Source organism: Ceratotherium simum, chromosome 9, assembly GCF_057802395.1.
Source record: "Ceratotherium simum simum isolate JZ-2026a chromosome 9, ASM5780239v1, whole genome shotgun sequence".
Lineage (NCBI taxonomy): Eukaryota > Metazoa > Chordata > Mammalia > Perissodactyla > Rhinocerotidae > Ceratotherium > Ceratotherium simum.
In genome coordinates this window covers 3,440,572-3,464,503 of record NC_141908.1, presented here as the reverse complement: position 1 = coordinate 3,464,503, position 23,932 = coordinate 3,440,572, and the positions used below count along the sequence as shown (strand labels likewise).

Genomic DNA, 23,932 nt, shown 5'->3' with positions numbered 1-23,932 from the left:
TCAACTACAAATTTCCTTAAACCTGATAATACACTAAAGAAAATTACAGAGTACTATAATTGGTCATCAATAGATTTCTTAAACATTTGCGACTACACATAAAGCTTCAATTATTCAAAGGAATTTATCAACATTTTCTTTTGTAAAGAGAAAAGGAAAGGCTCTTTTTCACTAACCATAATCAAAGAAACAGTACAGGTTAATGCTAAAATGAGAATTTTCAGTTAGTTTATAAATACTGATAGTTGCTAAACACAAATGAAAGAAAAAAATTACACCATTAAAAGGTAACTTTCTACAATATTCTACACATTAAATTTTGACACTCAACTCAGAAATATTGCATAAGACAATGCATAAATTACTGTGTTGCCATTGCCACATAATCCAGCAACAAATTTTGCAATAAGGAAATCTCAAGCAAATAACCCAACTGCGAGTTCCCTGTATGCATTAAGAATAAACTGTACAAGTAAAATTGAAACTTTTCAAGAAATATGCAGTTTTACCAAATATATGTCTTCTTTTTGATAAGAGGAGAAATTTCTCTGTTCAGTCCTACTGCAAAAAAGGTAAAGGTGCCAGGAGCCATCTTTTAAAAGTAACTAAAAAAAAAAAAGAGGCAAGTAAACTATATCTACCTATGAATTTAGAATTTACTCCCAGGAAGAAACTCTCCAGCTATCTCATTTTCCTCAAATATTTATTTTTGCAAGACGCAGAAATACAGTCCTACAGAAAAGACATCATATTCAAATCAAGGCTTCCCAGATTACCAGCTGCATGACCTTGGGCAAGTTCCTTAATCTATCTGAGCCTCATTTTTTTCATCCGTAAAATGGGGAGAGACGTACCCACCTCACGGGGCTGAGAAGACGCAGTGAGACAATGCACGACAACTGCGGGGCGCACAGCAAGTGCTAAGAGGAGAGGAGGGAATCAACCCTAATCAATAGATGACCACACTGTGGCAGTGCAAAGACAAGCACTTTCTCGCTTGTAACATGTAACATGCACGTAACATTTCTGCTTCTCCCAAGGACCAGCTGCAATCTCCCTTCTAAAATCCCTGCAGGGTACGTGTCTGACAGCTACGGCCCAGCAGTCCACTCCGCTCAGACCCGGCCTTCAGAACAGGATGCAGGGGCCGGTGGTCCGCCCACCGGGAGCGGGGCAACCCCCTAGCAAAACCCCCGCCCGGGAGCTGCTCACAGGCGGCGATGGCGCCCCCCCCCCCCCCACACACACACACACAGGCACGTACCGGCCGCTCCGCGGGAACGTCGGGAGCCGCAGGCCCGAGGAGGGGCCGCCGCTTCGAGCCCGCCCCTCCGCCCCCGCGCGGCCTGTCACCGCGCCCCCCGGTGGGGGGAGGCCGCGGGCCCCCGCGGGCCGGAGGGGCGCGCGAGGACTCAGGCGCGGGCCGGGTCAGGCCCGTCCCTCCTTCACATGGAGCCCGGGCCGGGCGGGGCGGCGGGCGCGAGGACCGTCGCGGCCGGCCGGTGCTTCTTGCCGCCGCGGCCCCGAGGCCCGCGGGAAGCTGGGCAGGAAAGGAGGAAGCCGCGGGCCGGGCGCCGCCGGAGGCCGGAGAAGGGGCTGGAGCGGCGACTCCGCGGCTGGGGGTGCCGGGCCTCCCGGTCGTCGTCCTCGTCGTCGTCGCCGCCACGAGCCGCACGACCCCCGAACGCCGCACCCAGCAGCCGCACCACCCTCGTCAGACGCCGCCGTTGAGAGCAGCCCGGCCGCCACTACACACCGACCCGTGACGTCGGGCGTAGAGCGGCGCACGTCACGGCCGGCCCGCTCGGGCGCGCGCAGCCCTCCGCCCGCCGGGAGCGGAACCCGCCGCGGGCGCGCGCCTGTCCTGGAGCACCGCGCGGAGGCCGAGAGGAGCGTGCCCGCGCCTGCGCAGCGGCCGGCTGCGCCCTTGCACGTCCGGTCGTCCCGCCTGCTCGGCGGTGTGGGGATTCCCAGCGCCGGCCCCGCCCCTGGCTCCGAGCTGCCGGCTCCGGGCCCCTGTTCCGCGCACGCGCACGGGCACGCGCACCTCGGTTCTCCAGCGTCTGAGGGAGTCCTCGGCGGCAAGGCTTCACGGCAGATCCCGAGAAGGGTCTCCCGCGGGGGCTTCGAGCCGCCGAGCGGGGAGTGGCGGGCAAGGAGGGGCTGCGACCCACTCCGAGGCCATAGCAAGGCGTTTGCAGGCGAAAAGCCATCTGCCTCTTAATTTTTGGATCTCGTTTCAGAATTTTTTTCTAAAGGACTTAGAAATCACTGTCGGCTTGTCACCTAAGCGTAAACTTCCTCCCTGGAGATCGGCCTTCTGAGTTTTACAGGTTTGGTTCTCACCATCATTCTAGGTGGGCCCCGCAAGTCTTACTTTTCCACTTTAGCAGATGTGGAAATCTCGGCCCAGAGAGATGAGTTGACACTGCACCCCCAGATCTAGTGCAGAGTCTAAAACGCGAATCTCTTCCACGGAGTCCCTCCTTCACCCCCTATCGCCCACAGGATAAAGTACAAATAGGTCGCGCTAGCGTTGGAGGCCCTCCATGTTGTGACTAACCTGCATTGCGATTGCTTTTAACCCACGCTACTCTGAGCCAGAAAGCATCTTTCCCGCCCCATCTCCTCTTTCCTCCAATACCCCTTGCAACATCTTGTACCATTTTTTTTCCTTCGTCCAGCGTCTACTTGGTTTCTCGGTACATTTTATGGACCCCACCCCCTTCCTGCCTATTGCAGACCACAGCAGTTGAAATGAGCGAGATGGGAACGGCACCCACCGGGCCCGGAGGTAAGCAACTCCCCCAAGTGAGGGGCCCTAGCGGGTCAGGGGAGCTGGCATCCGTGGGGCAGAGACTGAGGGAGAGGGTGTTGTGTAATAACAAAAGGCTTGGGTCCCTTTCCTAGAATTTTTATTACAGACCCATTAGCAGAAGTGTCAGAGGTGCAGGAACGGTTCATTGACAGGTGTTTGTAAAAGTGAAAGCCTGAAAACAGCCTGAGTGACTATCAGACTGATCTGATAAATAACGGTTCATCTCCTCCGCAGAGAATTAGGCAGCCAACACAAAGAAGGGCCGATACCGAAGGACCTCAAAAATAGACAGCTAAATAGAAAATCAGTTTGCTCCCACCTGTTTAAAACGTGGAGGACTTTTAAGCTTATATGCACCTAAAATCAAAGTCTTTAAGATTCCTTTGGGTTCTAAGGTTCTAAGCCTGGTGTGCCACAGAAAGGAGGATCTCAATATCCTTGAGGGAGGGATTTAAATCTTAAACTTCTATATTGTCGTCCACAGTTCCTGGCCTGACCACATAGCAGGCATTCAATAAATACTTGTTTACTAAGTAATATAGAGATGAATTTTTCTTCATAGCTCTGCTCTCTCCTTCCCTCCCTTCCCTCACCTACCATACCTGGGGACTTCATTCACTTCTGGTTCATTAGAAACACCCCACACATATAGTAATAATATTCTCTTTTCTTTCCTCTGTTCCCTTCTTACATTGGTGACTTTTCCTCTTGCTTAGACATTAAATCTCCAGCATCCTTGGTTATTTCAGTATATATGATTACAAATTAGTGATCTTGGGATTTTCTCTTTCTTGGTGAAACCGTCATTCAACAGATATTTTTTGCCTTCCTACTCTGTGTCTGGGATTGCAATAATAAAGTGGTAGTTGCCATCACCTCCCAGAAACTCAGAATCTTGTGAGGAGGGCAGACTGGTAGATGGATCATTATAATACCAAGTGACTTGCCATATAGAAGGGATGTGTATGAGATGCCACAGCAGCAGAGAAGATGTTACAGGTGTGCCCAAGGAATGAGGGAAGACTTCAGGGAGGAGGCATGGTGTGTTAGTTTTTCTAATGCTGCATAACAAACTGCCACACATGTGGTGGCTTAAAATGACACCTATTTATTAGCTCACAGTTCTGTAGGTCAGAAGTTTGCACAGCATCATGGCTGGGTTCTCTATCCAGTATCACAAGGCTGAAATCAAGATGTCAGTTAGGCTGAGTTCTCATCTGAAGACCTGGGAAAGATCTGCTTCCAACCTCATTCTTGTTGGCAGAATTCAGTTCCTTGTGGTTGTAGGGTTGAGGTCCTCATTTCTTTGCAGGCAGTCAGCCAGGGGCTGCTGTCAGTTTCTAGAGCCCACCAACACTCCTTGCCATGTGACCCCCTCCATCCTCAAAGACAGCAACAGAGAATTTCTTTCACGTCAAATCTCCCTCACACATTGAATCTCTGACTTCCTCTTTTGCTACCAGCCAGAAAAAACTCTCTGCTTTTAAAGAGTTCGTATGATTAAATCAGGCCCACCCAGATAATCGTCTATTCTTAAAGTAAACTGTGTTGTACAGTGTAACCTAATCATAGGAGTGCACCTCATTATATTCCCAGTACCCAGGGTTATGCAGGCGGTGTCTAGCAGCAGGCAGGCATCTTCAGGGACATGTGAGAATCCTGCCTACTGCACCCGGTGAGCTGAAACTTCACCCAGGGGTAGTTATTTGCTGAGAGAAAAAAGGATGGAGGAGTGGGCATTCCAGGCAGAGGGATTCAAGTGTGCACAAGCTTGGAAGTGTAAGAGAACATGCCCTGTCCTGGGAATGGCAAGAGTTGCTGACTTCAGGGTGTTGGGGTGTTGGGAGAGATGCCGGCAGGGGGTAAAGCCAGAGAAGGAAGAGAGCAACCAGGAGATTAGGAAGGAAGGGTGTTGGAGCAGGCTAAAATTCTTGAGTAAGGAGATGAAGGTCTAAACCAGAGTAGTGGCTGTGAAAGGGATATGAGGAGTGTCAGTTGGTATGCATTCAGCTGCAAGGAACAAGACACCTGGCCCCAAACAGCTTAAACAGTGAAGTTTATTTTCTCACATCACAAAAATCCAATAGATGGGTCCAGAGTTGGTGAGGGCTGTGAATGGTCATCTCTGCAGTCAGAAGATACCTCAGCTCCAAAATGTGACCTCCCACACAGGAAGGAGGGGAAGCATTCATTCTCTCTCTCTTTAATAAACAGTTTTAGATTTACAGAAAAATTGAGACAATGGTACAGACAGTTCCCCTATACCCCACATCCAGTTTCCCCTATTATTAATATCTTACATCAGGATGGTACATTTGTCACAATTAGGGAACCAATGTTGATACATTACTATTAACTAAAGTCCATACTTTATTCAGATTTCCTTAGTTTTTACCTAATGTCATTTTTCTGTTTCAGAATCCCATCCAGGACACCGCATTACAGTTAGTCATCATGTCTCCTTAGGCTCCTCTTGCTATGACTTCCCTTGTTTTTGATGACCTTGACAGTTCTGAAGATTACGGTCAGGTATTTTGTAGACTCTTCCTCCACTGTGGTTTGTCTGATACTTTTCTCATGATTAGACTAGGGTTATAGGTTTTGGGGATGAAGATCACAGAGGTAAAGTGCCATTCTCACCACAGCCTACCAAAGGTATATACTGTGCACATGAATTATGACTGTTGAGGTTGACCTTGATTGCCTGTTTGAGTTATTGATTATCAGGTTGCTCCACTCTTTTTCCCCCTTTCCATACTCTACTCTTCACAAAGAAGTCACTGTGCTCACACCAAAGGAGTGGGGAGTATGCTCCACTTCCCTAAGTGCAGACTATCTACAGAAATTCCCTGGAATTCTTGTGTGTGTGAGATTTGTCTCTTCTCCTTCAGTTACTTATGCAATCACTTATTTAAATTAATATGGACTCACAGATATTTGTTTTACACTTTGGATTGTAATCCAGTACTACATTATTTATTCTGTTGCTCAAATTGTTCCAGGTTTGGCCATTAGGAGCTCTTTCCACTGGCTCCTCTGACCCTTTGACATGCCCCCATCATTGTGGAGTTTTTGTTTTTTTTTTTTTTTTTTGGGTGCTTCCTTACTTTCTGGCATTACCAGATATGCCAGATTCATCTTGCATATTCCCTGCCCCAATCCTGAAATCAGCCATTTCTCTAGAGGGCCTTATTTCCTTTTATTGGAGAATGACATTAGAAACCAAGGTCTGAGGCTAGGTGTGCTTGGGATTCTCTTTTCATTAAGGACAATCTCACATCAGCCCCCCAGCAGACTGCCCCTTTTGTTTTTGCAGCAAAATCTGCTAACAGTGCCCCCAAGTTCATGCTCCTCTTTCCATAGTAATCAAATTTTAGCTGAGCATATAGGCCCCCCATAATAGAGTTCATTTCCCAGCCTCCCTTGCAGCTAAATATGGCTATGTGACCAAGTACTGGCAAAAGGGAGATAGTGGAAGTATTGGTCCAAGAACCATCCTTGAGAGACCCTTCCTCAAGGGAACACTGCTTTTGCCCCTCTGTCTCCCTCCTTTCCTCCATCCTGAAATACTTACAGGCCATCTTGAAGAGTGAGGACAAGGGGCCACACAGGAATGAAGCAGAACCCCCTTCCCAGTCTGGAGCACTTTCCTCTGTACTTCCACATGACAGAGGAGTAAATGTCTGTCACCAGTAGCTAAACCTACTCCTAATAGCATCACGTTGGCTGGGCCACATGCCTGTGCCTGCAAAGGAGTCAGCATTACCATGATAGGTTCAGCCCACAGGAGGTTTGCCGCGGGGCTGGGCACACTGCCAGTCCAGGTCTGGACAGAAACCCAGGTCAGGTTACGAGGGAGCTGAGGGATGGACAGCTGAAGCATAGCTGCCAACAGTGTCTGCTGTGAGAAGTGCGTGGAGTCAGGACTTGGGGAGCCAGAGTGGCCCCTTAGGCATACCATGTACTGTATAAATGACCTGTGGCAAGTCTGTTATTATTATCCCCAAGGCGGTTGGTGTGGAATCTCACTTTGCTGTTTCAAAAAGCAAAACATTAGTAAGGTAAATTCTCTGATAAAAAGTCCACAGTGCTTCCACAACCAAAGAAAAGGCATTTCTGGGATCTCTGCTGTTTGGAATTGCCCAAGAAGTTTTCTGAGTGTGGAAAGAGGCCATATGACAAGATTTCTAACAGAGGATTGTCTTGAATTTTCTATGATCTTGATCATCTCTAATTCTTTCGTTTATCAGTTGCTAGTACATATATTTTTTTAATTATGTTTGTTACATATTTTCATTATAGTACACATATTAATAATAGAAAATGTGGATAACACGAGAAAAATATCCCTCATTCCTTCTGTAGCTCTATTTCCATCCAATCTTTTCTCTATGTGTAGATTTTTGTTGTGCCGGTGTTGTTTTTAGATAGTTTTTAGATAGTGTTCAGTAGTTGTGATCATCCTCTACATGCAATTGTGTATCCTGCTTTTTTTCACTTACACAGCATAAGTCGTTTCTCTTTATCTTCCCTCATACTTATAAACATAAATTTGAGTAGCTGTTATCTATACTTAAAGTTTTAACTTTATTCTAATTTCTTTTTAATGAAAGATGTTCATAAAAGGGATATAGACTAATGACAGCTTCTTGGCTGCTGAGGAACATAATAGAGAGAGAGATTTCTTTTTGCCCTTGGTGTTTGAGGCAGAAGGAGAGGGACCACGTGGGCTAGCAATGCTAACTTAAATCTGAGAAGTGAAACTCATACAGGGAATCACTGGCCCCTTCTCATTCCCTTAGCCTTTGTCCCAGCATTAGCTGATTTTGCTCGCTTTCATGATACAATGCAAAAGGAATATTATAGATTGCCATTGGGGGAGAACTTCCTGTTTCTGGAAAGGACCCAGAGGTGCTTAAATCATATGGGTTATCTGAATTAGAGCCTTCTAAGACTTTATAGTAAAAGATGTGCTTTTAAAACATCAAATTGTTAACAATAATGATGTGTTTTTTTAAAGTTGGCTGTTTGCTTGGGACCTCCTGGTGGTCTGCACCACTGCAGCATCCCCGTAATGGTCCGCTCCTAGCTTCTGACTTCTGTGACTTGACAGCAAAATGAGAATTATCTTTTCTTCCTTTTCTCCTGTTTATATTGTCTTCTTATTCTCTTCCTGTTCCTCTTTTTGCTTCTCTCTCTGCCTCTTCCCCACTCTTTTTAATTTACCATGTTTTATTAGTTATTTTTCACAAACATCCTGAGAAGTAGGTCAGCAGAATTATTTTTATTTGCATATGAGGAAAAAGTGGCAGAGAAAGATTGGGTTGCTGTCACTAGGCCCCTGGGACACCTCATGGAGCAGCCCTGCACAGGGGTCCATCTGTCAGGCCCTCCCTAGTGCCTGATGTCTCATGGTCCCTCCCTACTGCCAGGTCCCAGAGCCCCTCCCTGGTTGCCAAATGCCTAGGCCACCACTCCCTGTCTTGTGCCTTCTGCTGCCTCTCCCAGCACCTGGGGCTCTACCATTCAGGTTCAGCCCTGCCATTCTTAAAACCACTGGCTTCCTTCACTCCAAGCCCTCTGAGCTTCCTCTCAGAGCTGGTTTGCAGGATCCTAAGCCCCCTCAGTACACCATCAAGGGGCCTGACACCAGCAGAGACAAGTTAGTCATCTTCATCCTTAAGTAGAGTTAGTCATCTTCATCCTTAAGGCTCATCATACCCCTCTACCCAGTGTCATGTAGCTCCTTCCACAGCTGGTTCCTACAAGTCAAGTCACAAGGGTTGGCGTCCTTTCTTCATCTGAAGGCCTGGTTCTTCATCATAGGCCTGCCTGGCTGAAGCTGAGCAGGGCTGGGTTCAGTGTCCTGAGAGGCAGCAGTGCTACTGACCCCACGGCCCCTCCAGACTGCTGAGGCTGCTCAGACCAATCTCAGAGAGTGAAGCTCCCTGTGCCCTCAAACAGCGGCCACGCTGCCATGGCCAGGCCCAACCACGAAGAACACCAGAGTTGGCAGAGACTGGTGCCTCTCTACTTGGCTGGGCTCACTCAGCATTCTCATCTGGAAGACAGAAAAGAAAGGCATTCTGCCCCAGGATTGCAGTGGGCACCAGCAGGGTAAGGCGTGTGAAAGCCATTAGAAACAGAGAGCACTTGTCCCCACCTGTGCCCACAAGAGGCCCAGCACTGCCCCTGCCCTAGTCGACTGCAAAGCTAGTGGGCCCTTCAGAATGGAGGGCACCCAGACACCACCAGGAGGCACAGTTATTTTCAGGGAGACCAACTCTGAGATTGTGGCCCCACATGAGTCACCACTCTAATCCCTGGAGTTCACTCTGATGACCAGGCTCTTATGAGCCAGTCGACCAGTGAGCCTTGATCACAGCACAGGGTCTGTGCAGGAGAAATCCGTGCAGTTTTCTGTTGCAGTGGGAGACACAATCTACCATCTGGAGCCCCTGAGACCGATCTTCCCTTGCCACACCTGCCCCAACTCTCCCTGACCCCCGACCACCATCCTTGCAAACCAGCCTCTCCTGTCCTCTGCCCTGGAAGTAATTCACACCAAAGCAAGAAGAGCAGAAAGATGTTACCCACCCCAGGAGGTTTATAAATTTATGAAGTTTGTAGAGATATTTCTGAGCTACGAAATTGCACTGCCTGGTTGGCCTGGCCTGGGTTCCCCCACCCAGTGCACCCAGCACTTACTATAGATTCCGTTACAGTCTGATGCCTGGTTTTGCTGAGTCCTCACTTACAAGTCCAGTCTCATGGCCCTGCCTTTCACCTAATCCGCTGCCTTAAAACCCTGTAGCCTGAGGGGCCTCGAAGTCAGACAGCCCAGTAACCACAAGCCCCAGTATTGGTTTCTGAATGCCGTTCTCCACTGAAAGGGACCAGGGCTAGTGCAGAAGTACAAGAGCCTGGAACATCTTACACCATAGAGTAAGGAAGTGCTCAGAAAGTCATGGGGACGTGTTAAAAGGACACAGGAGTCAGCTTAAAGGGACTGCTTCTGGCCAAATCGGGGACATGTTGAACATTAAAACAATGGTAGTAATGGATTAAATCCCATATAATAAAATAACTCAGGAGGTATAATGATATAAACATAAGTGAGGAAGAAGAGAAAGCTCTCCCTGACCGAAGAATGCCAACCAACAAATGTAAAAGGAATGGTGGAGTTAGGAAATTCACAATGGATATTCAAACCAGTGGGTGAAGCTTGATGAGGAAAAGGATACAGTAGTCCCCCTTATCCACGGTTTCGCTTTCTGCAGTTTCAGTTACATGGCTAACCCTGATCCGAAAATATTAAATGGAAAATTCCAGAAATAAACAACTGGTAAGTTTTAAATTGCGAGCCATTCTGAGTAGTGTTATGAAATCTCACACCATCTCGCCCCATCCTACCCGGGACGTGATTCATCCCTTTGTCCAGCGGATCTGCGCTGTATACACTACCTGCCTGGTAGTCACTCAGTATCCATCTTGGTTATCACATCAGCTGTCTCGGTATCATGGTGCTTGTGTTCAAGTCACCCTTATTTTACTTAATAATGGCCCCAAAGCACAAGAGTAGCTGGCAATTCGGATATGCCAGAGAGAGGTTGTAAAGTGCTCCCTTTAAGTGAAAAAGTGCAAGTTCTCGACTTAATAAGGAAAGAAAAAGAAAACGTATGCTGGAGTTGCTAAGAATTGTGGTAAATTTTATTATGAAATATTGTTATAATTGTTCTATTATTAGTTATTGTTGTTAATCTCTTACTTGCCGAATTTATAAATTAGACTTTATCATAGGTACGTCTGTATAGGAAAAAATGTAGTACATATAGGGTTCAGTACTCTCCACAGTTTCAGGCATCCTCTGGGGGTCCTGGAATGTATCCCCCGCAGATAAGGGGGGACGACTGTACTTACTCTCAAAGTCTCTCCTCTCAAATTATTAATTACAAAGGGAAAATAGTAACTTTACGGTGGGAACACCTGGCAAACACCACCTTTACAAAATGAAACCAACAAAAACCCTGCAGCCCTGCCCCTTAAGCTTCCTAAAGTCACCTGCTGAAATGCCCTCAAAGAGTGACCTATGTCGCTGTGCACATGCTGGGCTCAGCAGCTTGTGCTCAGTGTCAGTCTATTTATGCAAGCTGTGAACCTGAACACAGCTGAATTCAGCCGATGTACACATCACTACAGTAATTACTGACCAAAGAAGTACTTTCAACTCAAAAAAATACCTATTTCCTATGGGTGACCACCATAGAGATCAGACTTGCCTTTGAATTTCTGCCAAGCTGTGTGAGCTCAGGCAAGCTGCTTAACCTCTCTGAGCTTCAATCTTTCATCTATAAAATGGAGATAATAATACCTATTGAATGAACCAACAATTCCACTCCTAGGTATTTCCTCAAGAGAAATGAAAACATGTCCACACAAAGACTTGTATATCATAACTACTTGTTTCATAACAGCCCCCAACTGGAAACAACCCAAATATTCATCAACTGGCTAGCAAAGAAAGGAACAAACCAATGATAATATGAATTTCAAAAGCATTATGCTAAGTGAAAGAAGGCAGACAAAAGACTACATATTATATGATTCCATTTATATGAAAGTCTAGAAAAGGTAAAACTATAGTGGTTAGTGGTTGCCAGGGGCCAAGGGGGTGTACTGTCTGTAGAGGGGTGATGGGAATTTTCTATGTCTTGAACATTGCGATAGTGGTTACAAGATTGTATACTTTTGTCAAAACTCATCAAATTGTACATGTAAAATTGGTGAATTTTATTCTATGTAAATTAAGCCTAACAAAGCTGATTAAAAATAATACCTACGTTACAATGTCATTGCGAGGGTTAACGGGATGATGTACATGCAGCCCCAAGTTCAGTGCCTGACCAGGAGAGGAGTCCTAAAATAACAGCTGTTCCCATGTAGGCAGTCTTGGGCATGAGCCGGGCAAGTGTGCAGGCAGAGGCCCACCCCGGGGGAGCCACCCTCTCAAGAGGTCTTCAGCTGAACTGGTAACCAGGTAATGCGAGGTGGAATTTAAAAAGTGCAGGCTCAAGGAGAGGTGCCACTGAGACCCACACAGGATGCTGTCACCGCCCCGAGGCTCCCAGAGCAGCAGAAGCCCCTCCTGCCCCCGGGCAGTGGGCATGCGCTCCGTCGCAGGAGCCTTCCTCCGGTCCTGCCGATGCCTTCTCAGGAAGTCTTGCCCGGCACCAGCGCCCTCACCCAGCCGGGATGGTCAAGTCCATCCCGTCTGCAGCCCACACCTCCTTCCCACCTCCCTGCCTCCCAGCCCTGCGCAGCCTTGTCCCATTCATCGCCCGGGCAGACTCCACGTCCACCCGAGGAGTCCACCCTCTGTAGTCCGCATTCACTCTGGTCTGGAAACTCAGCCCGAGGATCAAACCTACTGCCCCAGGAGAAGCTGGAGGGAGGGCCGAGGGGAGGATCCAGGAAAAGACAGCAGCGCAAGAACGCTCGCCGTTACAGCGAGAGACTGCTTTGTATTTACATATTGTGTCCTATTGCTTGGCAACCAGGCCTCAGCCTGTGTGCGGCCGGGGAGGAGGGGTCTCCCAGCTGGAGCGGGCTGGGGTGACGCATCGCTGCGCACTCCGGCCCCAGGACTAGGTCAGCAGGCACCCGTCATTTCAGGCTGGGTGTAGGCGGCCGGCTCTCCTTGCTGTGGGATCGCTGCGTGTTCCCCGAAGGAACATGGGCTACAGAGAGTCAGACCACCACTGGGCTCCTGGTTCTGCCAGCTATGTAGCCTTGGGCGAGTCACTTAACCTCTCTGACCCCAGCCGCCTCATGTGTAAAAGAAGAATATGAGATCACATTAAGAGGGACTCCTCATTGGGGGCTCACAGCAGACTTTAAAGATTAACTCATTCACACTCACCCCCTCCCCCCGTTTGACAATGAGGAAACTAGTCCAGGGCAAAGTTAACTAGCTTTCCCAGACACCTAATTTGTAAGTGGAAGAGGCAGGATTCGAACTGGGGTCTGTGTGGTACAGACCCCTGTACGTCTTCACGATGACACCCCACCTTATATGCTCAAATGCCTAGCCTGTCCAAAGGGGTCGGGGACTGATGTGATTCTCTAGGGCAGCCCCTCGGAGGACAGGACTGGAGAATTCTCTCTGCTCTCAGGGTCATGTCTTGCAGTTAGAAAAGTGCTGAAGGTCTCTTCCCCGGGTGGGGTGCAGGGTGCAGCTGCCTTCATGCCTCAGCCTGCCTGCTCTCGCTGTCAGGGCTCACTGGAAACTCCAGCTTCCCTTTTCTCTACCTGAGTCATCGCACAGGGTGTCTTCCAGGCACTGCACAGTGTCAGATTTTGACCACCGTTTTCCTTATGGCTACAGGAATCTCTTGTTTGAATCAGTGTAAAGGATACAAATCTGGTGATGTCACTCCCCTTCTCAGAGCATTTCAGTGGCTCCCACTGCCCATGGCGTGAAGTTTGAACTCTGTTGTGTGGCAGGCAGACAAGGCTGCATCGTGGGGCCTCTGTGCCTCCTAGCCCCTCCGTCTCATTCTCATCACTCCCTGCTCTCCAGGCCCAGGTCCTTAACCAGCCCCACCTCGGGAGCCCCTTGAGTCCCCTCAGGCCTGCAGGTCCCCTGCAGAATGCCTTCTCTCCTACTCATGCTGCTGGCCTCCAGGCCATGCTCTCCTGAGGCCCTCCCCAGCCTCATCACAACTCAGGGAGACAGGTCTTATCTTCTTCATTTTACAGGGGAGGAAACTGAGGTTCAAGAAGATCACTTTCCTAGGGTCACACTCCCATCCTGCCAGACTGAGAGCCCCCATGCTTCCCTCAGTACCCTGACTCCTACCCTGTACGTCTCTGGAACTGCAGGGTCCTCTGTGGCAGCTTGTACATCTGCCCCCCAGTAGACGGAAAGCACCCTGAGGGCAAGGCCCTCACACCTCCATCTTGCATGCCTGCTTCTGCCTAGGACCATCTGTGAGTATTTGCTGAGTCAGTAGATAAATGGACAAATGAAGGACAAATCATTTATTTTAAAGAGCCTAAGCCCTCCAACATTAGGAATTTGGGGCTACTGAATAAGGGCAGAAATCTCTGGTTCAAGACCTTTAGCCTAATTTCATCCAGCTCTTGACACTTTTTAAAAATCTACTCATGGGGCCAGCCTGGTGGCATAGTGGTTAAGTTCGCATGCTCTGCTTCGGGAGCCTGGGGTTTGCAGGTTCAGATCCCTGGTGCGGACCTACCCACCGCTCATCAGGCCATGCTGTCGAGGCATCCGACATACAAAGTAGAGGAAGGTTGGCACAAATGTTACCTCAGGGACCATCTTCCTCAAAGAAAAAAGAACGAGGAAGATTGGTGACAGACGTTAGCTCAGGGCCAGTGTTCCTCACCAAAAAAAAAAAATCTACTCATTATTCAGACCTATTTCTCCCCAATAGCTATAAAATTGTAGCATTGTTTTAAAGGTCGTAAGTAAATGTATCCTGAAAAGCCACAGCATTTTGGGCACTCACTCCCCTTCTTAGGGCCTCAGTTTCCCTGTTCACACAACAAGAGGTTGGCCCAGAGAGGTGTTTTTCAAACTACAGGTCCTGATCCATTCATTAGTATGCTGTGAAATCAAAATAGTGGGAATAACCTGCATGGAATAGAAAATAGAATGTGTCACACGTAAGAAGAGTGAATACTGTGTTGTGAAATTTTGTTCCAGTTGAGTATAAGTCTGTATGGAGGACACGTCATAAGATACATTTTTTTACTGTGGTGACAATCAGGAGAGTTTGAAAGCGCCTCTCCCTCTGAGCCCCAAGGATTTCGTCGTTCAGCACTGGAGTGCAGATGGACCCCCAGGCAAAGACCCATTTGTGGTGGGTGAACTCCACTGCAACAGTCCATCCACAGTGTTCTTCAATTTGAGAGAAGGAAACACTAAAAAAATAAATAAAAATAAAAAATTGAAAAGTAGACATTTTCTGTACTATCGTTAAAATAATAGATGCTTATGGTTTAAAAAAAAAAATTCATACAGTACTGATACAAGGGAGAAAATAAAAGTATCCTCTCCCTCCCAACTCCAGGTCCCAGGCGCACACCCCAGAGACAAGCTCTGCCCAGTGGACCAGGGGCGCTGCTGCTCTGAATCCATCCTTTACTTGCATGGAGGCCACGCTCCCCACAGGTGCTCCCAGCCAACAACTGAGCAGCCAAGCTGCCCTCCCTGCCTTGACTGGCTCTGCGCTGTCACCCTGCTTCTCCTCGCACCATGCAGATTGCCCCGCTCCTTCCCGAGCTGCCCCAAGGCCAGCCCAGTTCTGCATTTTCACTTAACCAAGTTAAATCTGACTGTGCCTAGATCCTACTTTCTAAATACCATTCTCTAATAAAGCAAACCAGGGCTTCTAGAGAAACTGTTGATTCCAGGGCTGGGGCAGGGAAAGTACCAGATGAGCCTGGACCATCTTGTGGTAGACAGTAAGGAAGTGCTCAAAGGATGATGGGGGCACACCAAAGGACACAGGGGCCCCCAGCAGCCAAATCTGGGACAATTTGAGCAAAAATAAATAGATAATAGTAATGGATTATAATCCATAGAATGAAATAAATATCCAAGAGTCCATACACATATAAAGATTATGGAATAAATAAATGGGGGATAGAGACAGCTCTTTTTTACAGTAGAATTCCAATTAATAATGGAAATAGAAAAATCACCATTTGATAAAAAACCACAGTAATAATTGTTACAAGCAAGAATCATTGATGGATGCTAAAATTAGTGGGAAAAAGTATGATGAGAAACAGAATATTTACATAGTCATAAAGCATCTCTCCACAGGATGTTTATTAACTACAAAGGAAAATAGTAACTACAGTGGAGAAACCTCAGGGAGACACCACTTTAACTGAGAGATCCAAGTTACCATGACCAGTAATTAGACACATCAACAACACCTGATACGGTGTCCCCGGGAGGGCACGACATCTCTTCTGCGGTACTCTTGCCAAAAATGCATAACCTGAATCTGGTAATGAAAACACATCAGACAAACCCAAAGTGAGGAATATCCTACAAAACAACTGGCCAAAGCATCACAGTGACAAGGAAACACTGAGGAACTGTCCCAGATTGGACACGAACGAGACATGACAACTAAATGCCACATGGGATTCTGAATGGGATCCGGGAGTAGAAACAGGACGTTAGTGGGACATTGGGCAAAATTGAAATAGGTCTGTAGATGAGCTAATAGTATTATATCATTGTTAATTTCCTGACTGATCCTTATACTGTGGTTATATGAGAACTTAATATTGGGGGAGTATGAGTGAAGGTTGCTCTATTGGTAACTTTTTTCTAAGTGTAAATTTTCAAAACAAAAAGACTGGGTGCTGGTAGACAGTGTCAGGAGGAGACAGTCCACAGGATGACAAATAACTTTCAGCTCAAGTTTTGACATGACCAGTTGTCAGGCCTGCCAGGAATGTTAAGAATTCTGAGGCTTAGAGGAAGACTAGCACAGATGTTAGCCCAGGGCCAGTCTTCCTCAGCAAAAAGGGGAGGATTGGCATGGATGTTAGCTCAGAGCCGATCTTCCTCACAAAAAAAAAAAAAAAAAGAATTCTGAGGCTTCATCCAACCCCCCCCCAAGTGCTGAGGCTGGTTGGAGATGTCTGTGGGGAGGAGAAGGGAGGGTGGAATGGGAGGAAAGCAGAGTGCGTGAACTTCATGGTAGGTACAGGACTGTTACATTTGTTTCTGACACCCTTTTGTAGGTTTGAAATGTCTTTAAATAAAAATTTTAAAGTAATATATATGCAACAAAATTCTCACAGCACCAAAGTACAGTGAAAAGTCAGGCCTCTTTGTACTCCCGGTTCCGCCCCTCCCCACCCCAGGTAATCACAGTTACCAGGATTCATGCGAATTAGGTATAAACACGCAGGTCTGTGTATTTATTGCTCATTAAGGTTGAGGGCTCTGTGTTAGGTCAGAGGAAGTCAAGGGGAGTGGTGGAGACTGAAAGCCAGGAGGCCTCTGCCAACAGGTGAAGGAGGCCCTTTCCTGCTGCTGTGCTTTGTATTGAAAAAATAGACAAGACAGGTATGTCTGTCTGGATACCCTGAAACACATTTTTCATCGTATAGGTTGCAACCTATTAGTAGACCACAAAATCAGTTTAGTATTTTATGATCATCATTTTAAAAAAATAGAAACGGCGGGCCAGTTGGGTGGCGAAGCAGATAAGTGCACGCACTCCACTTTGGCGGCCGGGGCTCACGGGTTCGGATCCCAGGCGTGCAGGGACGCACTGCTTGTCAGGCCGTGCTGTGACGGCGTCCCATATAAAGTAGAGGAGATGGGCACAGATGTTAGCCCAGGGCCAGTCTTCCTCAGCAAAAAAGAGGAGTATTGGCATGGATGTTAGCTCAGGGCTGATCTTCCTCACAAAAAAATAAATATATAAAATTAAAAAATAAAAAAATAGAAACAGAATAGACAATACCAAGAGTCCATCAGGTGAAATAGGGGTAGATAGTTTTGTGAAACTTTGTTGTGATGTAAAATGTATTTCTTATTGAGGGTTGAGGTTTAAAAAAAGGTTTGAAACACTGCCTTAAGCCACAACTTTCCTAAGGCTGGAACCTGGATCACGGAGACACTTTACCCCAGGCTGCAGGTGACCAGGCATGTCACCTTCCTGGGTGCCACCAGGCAATATCCGAGGCCAGACTTCCCTGAAACTCTGTGTGAGGACTGGCTGGTTAATGGGTAACCAGGAGCAACAACCACTCAGCAGGGAGCGCTTGCCCCATGGGGACCCTGCCACACCACACTGTAGGGTTCCCAGAGACAGCAGGTGCGGGACAAACCTGGGTCCTCAGGCTGCAGCGGGGATAGCCCTGCCCGAGAGCAGAGCGAGGTCAGCCCTCATGGAGGGCGCTGGTGAGGAGGGCTCTCCTGCCAGGTGACAAACCCTGGGGTAACTGAGCAGGGCTGGATGGCTCCCCAGGGGGGAGTCCCGCAGGCCCGAGTCCCCACTCACCCCAGCACATGCTCTCCCAGACAGACTGCCTCCCTAACAGCGAAGCCTGAGCACCCTCTGGAATGCGGCAGCAGACCTGCTGTAAGGGGACAGATGGGAAACGTTTTAGGCTTCGCGGGCCATACAGCCTCTCACCACGGCTCCACTCCGTCGTCCTGCAAAGCAGCAGTGAACATAGGCAACGAACGAGCTTGCTGCTCCAATGAGACTTTTCACGGACACTGAACTTTGAATTTTATATAATTTCCATTTATTACAAAATATTCATCTTTTGGTATTCTTCAACCATCAAAAAATGTAAAAACCATTGTTAGTTCCTGGGGTGAACAAAATCAAGACGTGCCAGATTTGGCCTGCAGGCCGCGAACCCTGCTTTGGAAGTTGCCCGCCCTCTTCTTCTCCCCTCCTCTCCCCCTCCCCTCCCCCACTTCCCCTCCCCACTCCCCCTCCTCCCCCTTCCCCTCCTCCCCACTCCCCTCCCCACTCCCACTCCCCCTCCTCCCCACTCCCCTCCTCCCCCACTCCCCCTCCCCACTCCCCACTCCCCCTCCTCTCCCCCTCCCTCCCCTCCCCCTCCCCTCCCTCCTCCCCCCCCACTTCCCCTCCCCACTCCCCTCCTCCCCCTTCCCCCTCCTCCCCACTCCCCCTCCCCACTCCCCACTCCCCCTCCTCCCCCACTCCCCTCCCCACTCCCCACTCCCCCCCTCCCTCGCTCCGGCCCAGATGCGGCGGCCGGCGCGGTGGCGCTGACTCACCGGCTGACTCAGCGGGCGGCGCGCGGCCAGCAGGCGCCGGGGCGGGGCGCCGGGCGTGGGACGGGCCGGGCGCACACCCGCCACAGGAGCAGCCCTGCCGGCCCGGACCTCCGCGGAGCTGCGGGAGTGGCGCAGTGGCCTCGCCGGAGGCTGGGCCCCGGAGGACGGCGGCCCCGGGCGCAGGGCGGGCCCGGAAAGACGGGGGGCGCCCAGGGGCGGGCCCTTGGGGGCCCGGAGAGGCCCAAGGGCCGGCTCCACCCGCCTCCTCACTCGCGCGTCCTCGGGCGCCAGCCACCTCTACCTCCCGCCCCCTTTCTCCTCCGCCCCCGCAATCCAGCCGGGCTTGCCTCCTCTGGGAAGCATTCCCAGAGGGCCTCCACGGGGCTGGGTTAGGGCTGCCCCAGAGGGACCTGGGGGAACTTCCGACCTGGCACCTTCGACATTGCTTTGTGCCTGCCTGTTTTGTGCCTGGCTTCATCAGCAGACTGTGACCCTTTGAGGGCGGCGACCGGGTCTTAGTGGGCCTTCCTTCCCGGGGGGTTAAACAAACCAGGGCAGAGAAGCAAGTAGAACTTGCTTTCAGGGGACTGGCTTTAGAGATCCAGCCTGGGACACAGCCATGCTAGACCCCAAAACCCATCATAACATAATATGTCAAAAATAAGTTATAGGGCCAGCCCGTGGCTTAGCGGTTAAGTGCTCGTGCTCCGCTGCTGGCGGCCTTGGGTTCGGATCCCCAGCACACATGACGCACCGCTTCTCCGGCGATGCTGAGGCCACGTCCCACATACAGCAACTAGAAGGATGTGCAGTTATGACATACAACTATCTACTGGGGCTTTGGGGGAAATAAATAAATAAATAATTTAAAAAAATAAGTTACACACTTGTTATGTAAAAAATAATTATACACATATGTGTATATGTGTTACTTTAACACACAAATATGAAAAAATAGTTTATTTGAAATCACATATATTAGAATTACATCATATTAAAATATAGAAAAAGGTGTTTATTGGTAATTATATATTCTGTGTTATTTACTTTTCTGTTGCATAAGTGCTATTATTTGAACACAATAAGATTAGTAACAATGGTATTAATAATAGTAGGACTAAAACAAATATGTGTGAAAAATATAAAAATAGCTTTGTAATGTTTCTGTTCTCTGATACAGCAATTTATTTTAACTCATTATTGGATACTTAAATTTTGTATTAAGATACATACATGTGAAAGGCTGTATGATACTGTATGATTCCAACTATATGATGTTCTGGAAAAGGCAGAACTATGGAGACAGTAAAAAGATCAGTAGCTGCCAGAGGTTGGGGGTGGGGAGGTAGAGATGAAGAGGTGAAGCACAGATGATTTTAGGGCAGTGAAAATACTCTGTATGGTACCATAATGATGGATACATGTCATTATACAGTTGTCCAAACCCACAGGATGCACAACATCTAGAGTGAAACCATAATGTAAACTATGGACTTTGGTGATTATGCTGTATCAATCTAGTTCATCAGATGTAACAAATGTACCACTCTGGTGGGAGATGTTGATGATGGGAGAGACCATGCATGTGTAGGGGCAGGGAGTATGTGGGAAATCTCTGTACCTTCCCCTCAATTTTGCTGTGAACCTGAAACTGCTCTACAAAAATAAAGCTTTTTTTTTTTTTTTTTCTAAAGCGCCTAGTTTTTTGGGTTTTTTTTTTTTTGAGGAAGATTAGCCCTGCGCTAATATCTGTTGCCAATCTTCCTCTTTTTCTTTTTTTCTCCCCAAAGCTCCCGTAAATAGTTGTATATCATAGTTGTAGAGTTGTAGCTCTTCTGTGTGGGACGCCTCAGCATGGCTTGATGAGCTGTGAGTAGGTCCCAGCCCAGGATGTGAACTGGTGAATCCCGAGCCACCGAAGTGGAAGATGTGAACTTAACTGCTATGCCACCAGGCCGGCACTGAAAGCTGTTTTTAAAGAAGATACATACATGTAAGACTTTTTAAAAGGAGAATGTAAATACAATAGGACTAATTAAACATATTACCAACATTTAATGAAAAACAACGACGACATTTCTGTCCTATGATACAGAGGATATTTTTCCTCTTTGTTTCCTTGGCTGCAGCTTTAGGAGACTTTTTTTTTTTTTTTGGTGAGGAAGATCAGCCCTGAGCTAACATCTATTGCCAATCCTCCTCCTTTGTTTCCCCAAAGCCCCAGTAGACAGTTATATGTCATAGTTGCACATCCTTCTAGTTGCTGTATGTGGGATGCCGCCTCAGCATGGCCAGAGAAGCGGTGCGTCGGTGCGCACCAGGATCCCAACCCGGGCCGCCAGTAGCGGAGCGCCCGCACTTACCCGCTAAGCCACCAGGCCGGCCCCAAGGAGACACTTTTAATGTAGTGATGAAACTGAATATGGTCTAACGTAACCATCTTTGACTTGCAGCCCTGCTCTTATTAAGCCCACGTTACACGGATTCCTGCATCAGTCTGGTGTGATGGCATCAAGCTGACAACCCTCTCAACAGAATCATGTGAGCGTGGACTATTTAGGATCTTACTAACAACAGCAGGCTTTTAGACCAGTAGGGATTAGTTTCCAGCTCGACAAAAATGTCCATTTACTTTGCATCTACAGTCTGGTTTTGGTAGGCCAGCTGTTTGTCAGACAACTCCTTTGCATCTCTAAATTTATCATGTAGGATATCCATGTCTAAAATGTCCATCCTTTTAAAACATGTCAAAGCACAGTGGATGTCCTAAGTTAAACCTGTCTCTCTCAGAGAAAATTGTTTTAACGCACAGAGATATTTAAACTTGTGAAATTAAAGTTGGATTACATATAACTTCCAGTTTTAGTAAAGAAATGAGAAAATCTTGTTTAAACTGGTTGTCCTTTTCTGGTGATATTTTATTTCCCAAAAATGGAGACATTTTTCATTATATGAGTTTTTGTCACTACTACACGTAACACTGAACTACTCAGGTGCAGTCAGTTCATCATTTTTTAGGATCTTTATGGCCTCTTCCAAGATCATCAAACAGTTTTGGAGGAACAGTTTATAAATTTCTGTTTGATTGCAATCCTTTCTCCACTCTCCTTCTCAATAGATTTCCAAAGCAGAGAGGGACATTCTTCTCATCCCACACTTGGAAAATATGATTTTATGGCAGGCTAACTTTTTAACATCTCTTCTACAAGTGGCAGCAATGGCAGTCATCTTGTAGGCATATGTCTAAAGGAGACCCTCTCCTTTCATTTCCAGAAGGTCAAATGTCTCATTAAGTGCTTTTGCATATTTGAAGGAAACTGAGAGGTAACCAAACCTTTCACAATGGAAGCCTCAATATCACAGGAAGCGAACCACACTCTGTGAGCCAACGTTGTGCACAAGGTGTGCAGGACATTAGCAGGCAAGATCTTTTCATTTTCTTTGGTAAGAGTTCATAGACGGAACAGAATTTGCAAAAATTTACACTTGCACCGTCTGCCAACTGTGTGGTCAGATGAGCCAAGTCTCCTTTGTATTCAGATAAGATATCACCAACATTCTTTGTTTTATTTTTTCTGAAGTTTCATTAAAATCTTCAGAGAAATCAAAAAGATAATTTGAAACTCCATTTTTCAAATCAAAATACTCAGGTGGTAGGCCAACATCGTTGTATTGCCATGAGTTGGCTCAGCACTTGGTATACTGTGGAAAGTGTGATTGTTGGCAGGATCTGACAGAATCAGCTCCACACTGTAAAGGGCCAACACATCTGTGATCAAAATGTCGCCTTTTGTTCCCCTCCAGGTTATTTCAAGTACAGTCTCTGCACGAGGAAACATAACTTCACTCCGTTTCATTGAATAATCAAAGGAGCAATGTGTTCATTCGTGTGGTATGCCCAAGCCCATTCAGCAGCCACTATGTTCAACTGAGAAATGGTGTCTTTTGGGGAGACCAAAAAACCCTTTCTGATTAATTTAGAAGTACTTGCCTGTCTCATTGGGGATTTGTGGGAATCAGTTTCTACATGTGCTTTCACATTCCCTTCTCCACCAGGCCCAATCCCAGATTCTTTTCTGCATATCGTGCAGTACGCTCTTTTTGATTATCTACCTTCCTGACCCAGTGTACGTGTTTTTCCAGCTGTCATTAAAGTAACACAGTCGTTTAGTCTAAATGACCACGATGTCTGGTTCATACTGGCATTGGTATTGTAGTCATTCTCATTTTCGTTATCTGAACTCTTAAAAAACATGGTCACAATATTCACCGTGTTAAAAATTAAACCAGCACTGTCTCAACACAAAACACAACAGTTAATCCACAGGCAAAGCGAATGTTCCTGCTCCAGATGAGAGTGCACTTAAGTTGCGTCATAGGAGTGGTGTAATAATAGATGACCCATTACTGTATCGTGAACTGTAAGTCATGGTCGTCGTCCTCAGCAACAGAGACTAGGGACAGTGCTGTGTCCATTTGGCACTAAAACCAGTATTGCTTTCAGCCCCTATTTTGGGGGTCACATTTGTGTTTTGTACATTTCCCCTAACCTTCTGTATCCATCACTGAAAACTGGGAGTTTTCTCATCTCGGAAGATTTTACCAGACGTAGGACTTTTAGTGCTAAAATCAGGTCAGTCCCAGACAAGCTAGGATTGTCGATCTTCCTAGCACATGCTTGTAGAATCATGAAATAATAAGTCTCAAGATAAATACTGCATGATCTCACATATATGTCAAATCTAAAAAAACTGAATTCATAGATTAAGAGAGCAGATTGGTGGTTGCCAGAGGTAGGGGATGGGGAGTAGGGACAATGGGTGAACGTGGTCAACAGGTACAAACTTCCAGTTATAAGATAAATAAGTCCTGGGGATGTAATGTACAGCATGATAATTATAGTTAACAATATTGTATTATATAAATGAAAGTTGTGAAGAGAGTAGATCTTAAAAGTTCTCATCACAAGAAAAAAAAATTGTAACCATGTGAGGTGATGGATATCAACGAAACATTGTGATAATCATTTTGCAGTATATACACATATCAAATCAATATACACATATATCAATATATATGTATATCAAATTATGTTATGCACCTTAAACTAATACAATGTTATATGTCAATTGTATCTCAATAAAACTGAAAAAAGTCTTAATATAAAAAAATCAATGGTATTTCTATATACTAGCAACAATGGTAAAGTGAAATCTTTAAACTGTCATTTACAGTAGCATTTTAAAAACATGAAATAAGTAGTGATCAATTTAACAAAATAGGTTCAAGACCTGTAC

General features: G+C 47.0%; 2 protein-coding genes across 4 annotated transcripts in view; one reads left to right on the top strand and one right to left on the bottom strand.

Annotated features, from left to right (window-relative positions):
- Positions 1-1,509, bottom strand: part of MAP3K2 (mitogen-activated protein kinase kinase kinase 2) — a 107,592-nt gene extending 106,083 nt beyond the window's left edge. The window contains exon 1 of one of the 3 annotated variants that reach the window (XM_087435018.1): positions 1,265-1,509. The gene's annotated coding sequence lies outside the window, so the exon portion shown is untranslated. Of the gene's footprint in view, positions 1-509; positions 1,217-1,264 lie in introns of those variants that run through there. The other 2 variants (XM_087435019.1, XM_087435020.1) reach the window with 2 other exon arrangements.
- LOC147916220 (uncharacterized) lies at positions 1,139-12,401 on the top strand. The gene is made up of 3 exons (XM_087434973.1): positions 1,139-2,333; positions 2,685-2,794; positions 5,237-12,401. The coding sequence occupies exon 1, from the start codon at positions 1,139-1,141 to the stop codon at positions 2,222-2,224; it is 1,086 nt and encodes a 361-aa protein (XP_087291099.1). The 3' UTR covers positions 2,225-2,333; positions 2,685-2,794; positions 5,237-12,401.
- Positions 12,402-23,932: the final 11,531 nt, after the last annotated feature.